This window comes from Quercus lobata, chromosome 3 (genome assembly GCF_001633185.2).
Source record: "Quercus lobata isolate SW786 chromosome 3, ValleyOak3.0 Primary Assembly, whole genome shotgun sequence".
Classification (NCBI taxonomy): Eukaryota; Viridiplantae; Streptophyta; class Magnoliopsida; order Fagales; family Fagaceae; genus Quercus; species Quercus lobata.
Window position 1 is genome coordinate 57,785,944 of NC_044906.1, and position 10,779 is coordinate 57,796,722.

Genomic DNA, 10,779 nt, shown 5'->3' on the forward strand with positions numbered 1-10,779 from the left:
TTGATCCCTTAGATGTCTTTGTCAAAAATCTAGAGACTTAATCAAGTATTTTCAGTACAATTTCTTACATTTGGAGAGAGAGTAGATCCTATTTCACAATTTGTCAATTTTAATTAATGTAATTGGAAGAGGTCAAGCACATTGTCCAAACCCAATTAGACTAGGTAGGAGATTCCAATACTATTTGCAAACTGTAAAGGTCCAAGTCTATACAAGAAGGGTCCCAGAGAAAAGTATTAGGGTGAAGATGGGGTCCCATATTGTCGGTTGGCTACCCAGTCGGGTAGCAAAGAGAAGGACCATTAGGGCAAATGTGACTCTCACATAGCTAGAGTGGACATTGATTTATGGCCACAGCTCTCTTCACATCTGTATCCAATTTAATACCTCCCATTTCACAACTTACCCTCCTTTTACTTTTAATATATCGACATTGCCAATTGCCTATAGGTTTAAGGTAGGCATTGATCGAGCCAACACAGGCTTAGGTCTATGTATCTGGTGGACAATGATCGAGCCAAAACAGAAACTGGGTTTTATTCTCCCACATTTCTTGCCCCAGTTTGGTGTAACATTTTATGTAGACAGCACTTTGATTGTACTCTTTTGTGATGTATCTAAAGCTCTAATAGTAATTTCATCCATTCTTTCTTTGATCTCTGAAAAACTTTCTAGGCCATTCCTATTCCTATCTTATTGATAAGTTGCATGATTTTTTCTCTCAAGGATTCGGTTTCTCTCCACCACTTTTTCATTCTGTGTCAACATCTCACCAAATGGAATTGTTAATTAAAGATTATGGAGCTCTAAAGAGTTATAATTCACTAGTAGTGAAACCACGTGTCTAATAAAACTAATGAATATTGATGATTTTTTATATATATATATATATATATATATTCAAATTCATTCATTCATTCAGTCTATAAACAATTTAAGAATAGCTTTTGAATATCTAAACAATTAAGTGAAGCTATGATAAATGATCTGATTAATATGACCTGTCAATGCATGCCCTTCCTTTCGTGCACTCTAAATATTTTTGGACTTTTTGGGTTGTCTTTACAAGTTGTGAATCAATATGTGGACCATCCAGACAAGGCTTTTCAAAAGGGTAAACAATTCTAGATTATCTTTGGTCTTCGTTTAAATATTCTAGATATTGCTCTAAGTTACTGGAAGCAGAGAGGTTTCTTTTCTCTTCTTGATGTTCCTTTTCTTTACTTTGCTTATCTCTCATTAAATCTTGATGTTATAATCTCCTTGTAACAACAACATTAAAAGAATAATTAAAAAAAAAAAAAAAAAAAAACTCCTTTCACTTCTATACTTAGAATTTGGCAAAAACAAAAAGCTGCTAGGCCTCAATCGCAGCCGCATGAAGTTATATATAATAAAAATTCATTTGCCTTAGAAGCACTCACTCTATAACTATGTTTATTAAAAACAAGTTGAGCTATGAATCGATGAAATTATTAGAATCTGGCCCATTTTTATTTTCTCAATGTCATAAAATATAGACATCTCATTTTTTTGACATTTTAATAAACAACACCAATACTACTTTGTATGAATGCAACTATCTTTCAGCGGCGGCTTATTAACATCATACACTCATAACTTGCTTGTTTATTTTTTCGATCAATTGGGACCCGCATTCCTGTCAATCTCAGTCCTCATTGTACTGATCATCAAAGGATCAATAAATAAAACGATTTTTGTTTTTTTTTTTTTTGTTTTTCTTTCAAAGAAAGAAATATCACAACCTATAAGAACACCTTTTTTCTAAGGGGTCGAAGATGACCCTCAACTGCTAGATTAACACACATTTAGAATTTCATTAATGGGACTTTTCGACCTATAACAATATCGCTAGCATCATTCGTGCATGGTAAACCATCTTTTCTAAATTTCAAGTGATAGTATACAATGTTTCATGGTCATCATGCAGGGACCATTTGACATAACTGCCCAAGGAAAAAAAAAAAAACGAGAATATTATACTAAAAATTTCACTATATAATATTTGCAAGGACTTATATATGTTTACATTGTACTTGCAATGTAAACTTATATGGTAAACGTACAAAAAGTGGTAAATGATGTATATATTTGAAAAAAGTGTTTAAAATTTACCATTTTTTACGTGTCTACAATATAAGTTTACATTGCAAGTACAATATAAAATAAGAATTTTTCTATTTACAAATTGATGAGGTAACAAATGTGATTGAATGATGACACATTAATTTGTAAAAGCTATGCAATAAAAATTTAGTATAGTCAGCATCACTGGTTTGTTATTGTAACAAAACACAAGGGTCTTCTTGAAAAAGAAAAAAAAAAGGGAACAAGGGCAATCTTATTTTCATGCCATATATATATAAATATTGTGTGGAGGTTGTAAGTTGGAATTGTTAAAGCCATCTTTGATAGCGATATACACATATCCTGTTCCGTCTTTTTAGAATCCCTTTACTTTTTCGTATTCTGTTTTTATTTTTTTCTTCTTTAATGTATAATGCAAAATAATTTGGTTTAACCTTTTGGAAATATTTTAATTTTCTCTAATATTCCCTTTTGGGAATTAATAATGAAGTATAGGGTACGATGTTGCGTACATAAAATAGTGTTTGACTAAAATATTAATCCCTGGGTTGCACTGTGAAAAAAAAATGGTGTGGCAATGATGAGAGGTGGGTACAAGTGGGCGCAGGATAAGCACGTGGGAGTTGCCTTTTGAATTGCACGCTGCCATGGCCATGCCTAAGTGCCTTAAACCATAGTCTTCTTGAACTCAAAATTAAAAAACACACACACAAAACACAAAAAAAAATAAAATGTTACATGGTTATGTTACATCCTTCTGGTTGAATTTTCCAATGAATGATTGGCAGGTTCTGTTTCTGGAGAGCATCAAAAGCCACAATTCTCAGGTTGTTTATAGTTTATAGCCATTCTTTATTGGGTTCACTCTTTCTAATTAGAGTAATGTTTGTAGAGCTACTATGTGTATATATGTATAAGTATAAACTGAGCAACTTTTTTTGATTGACTTGGATGGGAATGTGGTACTAGTATGTGGGAATTTGATGGGATTGTAGTGTAGTGTCCTTGGGTTTTTTTCCTTTTCTTTTTGTTTGCATGTCCAAATCACATGGGGTATGGGAATTTGACTGAAAGGACATAGACTTTGGAGTTTTTGATCTTCTGGGTTTCTGTCTCTTAAAAAATTTTCTATATATAAAACTCTAATAGTTTACACCCACAACAAAAGCTCTTGGTATTCCTTTATTCTTGGATATCCTCTTTCCTCCATTAGAATTTTATCTTTTTTTCTCTCTTTTTTTAATTCCCTATGTATGTTGATGAATTGTGTAGTTTATGGGGTTGAGATTGGCTGGGTAAATTCTAGTAGGATTAATTAGCTGGGAAAATTTAATACAGGAAATGGGTGGAGTTGAATGTGTTCTTGCCATGGGAACTTTGGCTTGCTTTTGGAAGAGGAAGTTCTTGTAATCAAGGTGCACTTTAAAAGAAGCTTTTTTTTTATTATCAAGAAGGTGTGTTGGTCTAATTTAAATTATGTTAAGAAGCATCTGATGAACACATAACCATAGAAGAAAACAGAAAGGATCAGTCATGAAGTTTATGAAGCTTGGATCTCGGCCAGATACTTTCTATACTACTGAGGCAGTAAGGTAAGATTATCTATCATTGAACATGTCGTTACCTGTAACTAAGATTATGTTCTTAAAGTAATACTCTTTGTTTCTTTTTCCTAATTCAGGTCAGTCTCCTCTGAAGTGTCTAGTGATCTCATAATTCAAGTGAAGGGAAGTAGATACTTGCTTCACAAGGTAAATTTTAGAAACTTTTTTTCAGAATTTCATATTTAGTTTAGTTTAATATGTTTTGATGCTATTCAAGTCAGTGGTGATCTTTGGATTTTCTTTAAATTGATTCATCTATGTTCATGGCACACAGTTTCCTCTCCTGTCCAAGTGTTTGCGCCTGCAGAGGCTAAGCTCTGAATCTCCTGAATCCTCACAACACCAAATGGTCCAACTTGCTGATTTCCCTGGTGGAGTAGAAGCATTTGAACTATGTGCAAAGTTCTGTTATGGCATCACAATCACTGTAAGTGCCTACAACATTGTTGCTGCTCGTTGTGCTGCTGAGTACTTGCAGATGACAGAGGATGTTGAAAAGGGGAACCTAATATACAAACTTGAAGTTTTCTTCAATTCCTGCATTCTTCATGGATGGAAGGATTCCATTGTGACATTACAAAGCACCAAAGCCTATCCTATGTGGTCAGAAGACCTTGCAATAACAAGCAGATGCATTGAAGCAATTGCTTCAAAGGTCTTAAGTCACCCGTCAAAGGTGAGTTTGTCACATAGTTATTCCCGGCGAGGGAGAGACGATATGTCATGCAATGGTGCAGAGAGCATGAGACATAAACCTGAAAGCAAGGGATGGTGGGGAGAAGATATTGCAGAATTGGGCATAGACCTTTATTGGAGAACCATGATAGCAATTAAATCTGGTGGAAAGACGCCCTCTCATCTTCTTGGAGATGCATTGAAAATCTATGCATCTAGATGGTTACCCAACATATCAAGGGATGGGTTTGTCAGTAAGCAAGCAGGATCAGACTCGGATTCGGAGACAACTTGTGAGCTAACCTCAAAGCATAGGCTGCTCTTGGAATCAATAATAAGCTTACTTCCAGTGGAGAAAGGTGCTGTTTCTTCTAGTTTCCTACTTAAACTATTGAAGGCAGCCAATATCCTTAATGCTTCTTCTTCTTCAAAGATGGAATTGGCCAGAAGAGTTGGACTTCAGTTAGAGGAAGCAAGAGTCAGTGATTTGTTAATACCCTCTCTATCACATTCAAATGATACACTATATGATGTAGACATGGTCATGATCATATTGGAACAGTTCCTGTTACAAGGGCAGAGTCCCCCAACTAGTCCTCCAAGATCCAAGTTGGGGTTTGAAAGGAGAAGGTCCAGGTCAGCAGAAAATATTGATTTTGAATTTCAGGAGAGTAGGAGGTCATCTTCAGCATCTCATAGCTCAAAATTGAAGGTGGCAAAGATTGTTGATGGGTATCTTCAAGAGATTGCCCGGGACATGAATTTGCCTTTGTCAAAGTTTATTGCCATAGCTGAAGCAATACCAGATTTTGCAAGGCTGGATCATGATGATCTCTACAGAGCTATTGACATTTATCTCAAGGTAAATTATCAGAATGGCTATTTTAGTTCTCAGAATTTTCCAATAATTCACGAGATAGGACAATAAATATTTTTGGACACATATCACTGTCACATTGCAGGATGTGGATCACCATTTCCAGTAGATAACCAACTCTCTTGACCTCAAAATCTTGTCACCTTCACAATTTATTAGCAGTTAAGATTAGGCTGACCCACCTGAAATTTTTCATATATTGATCTTTTATTTGTGTAGTACATCCAAAACTTCTTCGGTGTTTAATGTTTGATGTGATTCAGATGTCACTTGCAGACCTTTAAACAGTTTCCTAACAACTTGTTAGAAAATTGAGTTTGGTAACTGTACATCTTCCATATTTTCCAAGATATGAAATGGTTGATTTTCACTATTTGCAATCATCCAATTAATATTATTGTCCTACTTCTACAGGGAAATCTTCTCAACAACCTTATGTCTAGACCTAATAGTTATACCTCTTTCAGTTTTATTTTATTTTAGTTTAGACTTCTAGAACATTTTATTGCATAATATAATTCAGACATGCCATTTGTTGACCTTTACATAGTTAAACTAGGTAGAAAATGAGCAGAGTTTGACAAGTGTGTGTTCCTTATTTTCTAGGATGGTTGAAATACTAGACCTTATATATCTTTGTCATTTTATTCTCAATTAAACTAATGGAAACCAAAGGTCAAAGAGGGGGAAATTAAAATAAAAAAATTAATGCTGTTGTTATTACACATAAATTTCAAATCATTGAAGCTCTTATGCCTGAAAAATCCAGACTCATCCAGACCTCAACAAGAGTGAAAGGAAAAGGTTGTGTCGAATCCTAGACTGCAAAAAGCTATCTATGGAGGCCTGCATGCATGCTGCACAAAATGAGCTACTCCCATTAAGGGTGGTTGTGCAAGTTCTTTTCTTTGAGCAAGCAAGGGCTGCCATGGCTGGTGGCAAAGTGACCGAGCTGCCTAGCAACCTCAAGGCACTCTTAGCCACACAAGGTATTGACCCATCAAGGCCTCCAGCACCATTAAGTACCACTACTACCATTCCAGCTGAGGATCAGTGGAGTGTGTCTGGCCTTAAATCACCAAAGTCAAGGATGTCTACTTTAAGAATGAAGCTGGCTGAGGATGATGACTTGGATGACAATGATATGCACCCAGATGGAATTAATAGAAATTCTAGGCTCAAGGCTCTTTGTGCACTTCCTACTAGGCCTAAAAGGATGTTCAGTAAGTTATGGTCTATCAACAGAAGTGCCAGTGAAAAGAATTGAATGAATTTTGTTTATTTTGAGGTTGGAGATGGTAATTTAAAAGGGTAACATATACTCTGCTTTTTCTTTGTTCTTGCAAAATGCCTTGTAACTTGTAGGAAAAGAACTTGAGAATCTTAATGCGCATTATTGATGTAATCTATTGTAATAAGAAACAACATTTTCAGGACTTGAGAGAAATATCTCTTTGGTGAATCTCATTTTGTGGAAACTTGAATAGGACTCTTAGGTCTAAATGACTAATTGTGGGACCAATGGCGTTGTGTTTGTCTATAAATCTGGAACACCCGTCTTTGTCTATTTGGTTCAGTCAGCTCATTGGATCCTCACCTTTCTCTGTTGATTTATATATATTCTTGGTGACTTGGTATTTCATGTGACTGACAAAAGTGAGGTGCTGTAAAATTGGAATTTCCTTGTCTTATGTCTTCGATTTGGACTAATCAGCTAGATCAAATTCCATTCAAGTATGCACAAATAGTACTGTGATTAGAACAATTCACCTCCGAACATTTTGCAGCAAAATAAGGAGAAGAAAAATAAAATAACTTTTCAAAAAAACAAAAAGACACAAACAAGAAACAAAGTTTGCTTGAGTTGATGGGGTTAAGTGATAACCCTATCTACCTAAAAAAAAATTACTTAGAGTTGACAATACCTCATATATGCAGTTTTCACTGTTGCTCTTTGATAAGAAATGTGTCCACTATATGTATATATCAAATTGGTTTGAGACACACAACATCCACTCCAATAAAATCTGAAAAACAAAGATGATTACGTTGAAGATCTGTAAAATATGAGTCATATGGCAAACAAATCTGAAATGACAAAACTAGAGAATATTGTGCTGCAATTATTACAGTCTTAAAAAAAGAAAAATTAGCCTTTCATTTTCTTCCATCTTTCTTTCAAAGTTAGTAATAAATTGACTTGACAATTGGCATTTAGTGATGGGGTCACTGTCATTCTTTCTGATACCAGGTTGTAAAAATTCTAAGTAAGTATTATTAATAAAAATAATATTAAGTAATGGCAATGTGGATTTGTACCAACTCTTATGATTGAGATCAATCCTGCTAGCTGAAACAGACAACTTGGCGATTGGCATAGACTAGGCCTAGTCTTTCATCATATATATAGGTTATTGACATCAGTGGATCATAGTTTCCATGGAGGTCAATGTCATTAGTTGTCTTCATAGTGGCGATCATGGTCATCCTAGTTTTCTGTTTTTCTTGACAAAATTGCAACTTTTTGATACTGCTGCGTGGATCTTACTCTTGCCTTTCTGCTTGGGTAGTGCTACATTGTCATTTGGTTTGCATGCTAGGAAATTTTCTTCACGAAATTTAGTCAATCACTTTAATCTTTCCCAACTGTTGTCTTCATAATTTTCTACTCCTATTAAGATGATTCGCATTGATGCGCTCAAAAAAATCTTCTCTAGGCATTAACTAGTATAAGAATTAGGACACTCTGGAAGAAAATGTCAGCCATTTCTATCGCAGTTTATGTTGAATACGTTGCTGATGATTTGTGTTAGTATGTATGTTAGTCTAGCTCACTGCGCTTGGGCCCAATGTATCATACCTATAGTACACTCATATTACAGTATTTCACACATATTATGTCTATATTAGGCTCTTTATTATACTATGTTATATACATAAAATATGTGTCAATATACTGATTATTCTCAGTCTCTCTTTTTGTCTTTACAATCTTAACATGGTATCAAAATCGTTGTTAGCAGTCTATTCTCTTTTGATGTTTTCCTCTAAGCATCGGCCACTGTCACTGTCATCGTCCGAGCCTCCAATTAACAACAACGGCCACCACTGCGAGACTATGGCCTTTATAGTTGCTGCTGCCATACTGCTCCGATCACTTCACCGTTTCTACCAAACAGTTGATGAATCCCCAATCTACTCAACCGTACAAAAATCGAGTCAAACCAACATTGGAAACACCCTCACATGCGACACGCACCACATGCTAGACTTGCTGACATCATCCTGTTGTCTTTATATTCTTAACAATTTGATTGATTTTTGGTATAAGCAGGATTCAAATCTAAGTTTTCATAAAATAACTTTACCAACTAAGTTAACTGGAATCTACCATTAATAACGGAACTTGATCAATCATTTAATCTTTCAATCTGTCCAAATGTTGAACCAGAAGAAGTTAGAATTTTTTAATGTAGAAAGGCAGTTTTATAGAAATGATATCCATATTCCACAGCCACGTGCATATTTAATCAAATCATTCACTTGTCCAAAACAAAGTATAGCTTGGATGATCAAGCAACTAGGTATGCTATAGATGGTTGTTGCCATATAATTTCTAGTCAGATAAGCACTAAAGCCTATGAATATTCTGTAATATAATATTAACTCTCGTAAACAATTACTTGTGGCCTTCTATAAATATTAAATCATTAGTACATAGTTTACCCCGTTTTCTCTTCTCATTCTGTGGGTTCTAGTTCCAAGACAACTAATCAGTGCGCTTTTTAACATTTGTCTTCAATTGTTAGGCACTGCCTTTTGGAAATAGAATTATGGAGTCCGTTTGTGCCATTGCAGGGAAATTACTATCTTAAAAGAAACTTCCTCCTTAAATTGCCTTGTAGTTGCCTATCCGTGTTGACAATTTCACTTTTTCTCATCAATAAGTCACATTAAGATAGTAGTGGTTAGGTTCTAGGTTGTTGGCTAAATTTTTATGTGAAAATAAGGTGTTGTAAGAGTTTTGTGAAAACATAGTGCAGTAAAAGAGTAGTGATTTAGTCAAATTTGAGTTGTATCAATAGAATTGTTTAGGTTGAGTTTCGGTAAAAAATTGTTCAAAGATGATGAGGTTTTTATTTATTCGAAAATTATGAGTTCATAATCTTTATTTTCTCAATATTTTTTGCATCATAAGGATTTTTTTGAGCTAAACTTGTTTTGTTAGAAAGTAGACATTCAGTTTTTCAAAATAGCTATAAATTTGACCTAATATAGATTTGAAATAAGTGAGATATGACTGTTTGAATCTGGCACAATTGTGCTATCATCAAGAGCCGCTCACTCGACATTTACTACATTTTCCCAAGAAAAATAGTGTCAAATAGTAAACAAACATTAAAATCCAAGCAACTTAGTTGAATGATTCTCAATATAAAACCATCCATTTATACAAATTGAGAGAAAAGAGGTTGTTGTATCAAAATTTTGCTGAGAGCAAGCATTCTTGTGTCTGAACAATTCTAAACTCCTCTCTCTATAGTGGTTCTCCCTGTGAGATAATTTTTTAGAGTTGCTCTCTGAGAGGGTCTCCTTGAGCCTAAACCATTGATTCCTTGAAACCGCAGATTTTATTCTTTAACAATGGATTGTTGTTGATTTTTGAAGTTTTGGGTTGCGAGCAAGGTTTGTTCGTGGAGAAGTTTGCAAATAAGGATTCTAAAGATTTTGGAATCACTGATGTGGGAAGGCATGCGAGGTGTTTACAAATGTTATAATAGAAAGTGTAGATTCTGTTAGGGTCATATTTTCTATATAATTGACTAATCCTTTGACAAAACACACTTTACTTGTAATTGGGTAGATTTAAGTTGGGTTTAATGTACCAAGAAATATGTTATTCAAACATATCAAGTGGTATCATTTAATGTACCAAGAAATATGTTATTCAAACATATCAAGTGATATCATTAAAGACATGAAGTTTGATCTAAGAAACAAATGAAGAAAAGTTATTTCATTAAAACTCAACACAAGCTCGACACTAGCTGCTATATATCAAGGATTAATGGAGAAGCTCGATGCAACCTCAATTTGTCGAGATCTACGAATTCAAAATTCTCAGATCTAAATTTGGGCCCATGATGACTTGAATGATTAGGGTTTCTCTCTCTACAACCTTAGCCATATATAAGGCTTATTTTAAAAGTCATCAAGTACGGAAACAGAGACCTAGAACTCAGATACTCTATGTGAAGCAAGAAACAGTAGGCTAACTGGTTAGTTACAAACATTTTGCAATATGTTAGTTATGATGTTAACTGGTTATTCACTCTAGCTCAATAGTAGATAGGATCAATTCAAGATCAATGACATTGTTTAAAATTAGCACTACGGTTATGGGCATTATGTTTTGAAATGAATGAACAAAATGTCTCACTATGTCAAATGGAGTAGGGAATTAGGAATTAAAGTCAGTTGTCTTATGTGTAGCCACGCCTATTTATGTGTGCA

At 34.6% G+C, this 10,779-nt stretch overlaps 1 protein-coding gene across 2 annotated transcripts; it reads left to right on the top strand.

The window, feature by feature from the left end:
* The first annotated feature begins 2,710 nt into the window (after positions 1–2,710).
* Positions 2,711–6,787, top strand: LOC115982452 (BTB/POZ domain-containing protein At1g67900). 2 transcript variants are annotated; one of them, XM_031105062.1, is made up of 5 exons: positions 2,711–2,936; positions 3,448–3,701; positions 3,791–3,860; positions 3,988–5,250; positions 6,035–6,787. In XM_031105062.1, the coding sequence occupies exons 2-5, from the start codon at positions 3,643–3,645 to the stop codon at positions 6,530–6,532; spliced, it is 1,890 nt and encodes a 629-aa protein (XP_030960922.1). In that variant the 5' UTR covers positions 2,711–2,936; positions 3,448–3,642; the 3' UTR covers positions 6,533–6,787. The 2 variants fall into 2 exon arrangements, with proteins under 2 accessions (XP_030960922.1, XP_030960921.1); XM_031105061.1 differs by lacking the exon at positions 2,711–2,936 and having other exon boundaries at positions 2,964–3,701.
* Positions 6,788–10,779: the final 3,992 nt, after the last annotated feature.

Excerpts from the sequence above, each read along its gene's own strand:
- LOC115982452 (XM_031105062.1), top strand. The coding sequence starts at position 3,643 with ATGAAGTTTATGAAGCTTGGATCTCGGCCAGATACTTTCTATACTACT. Across the intron at positions 3,702-3,790 it reads TATACTACTGAGGCAGTAAG|GTCAGTCTCCTCTGAAGTGT; the intron begins GTAAGATTATCT and ends TTCCTAATTCAG. Across the intron at positions 3,861-3,987 it reads GTAGATACTTGCTTCACAAG|TTTCCTCTCCTGTCCAAGTG; the intron begins GTAAATTTTAGA and ends CATGGCACACAG.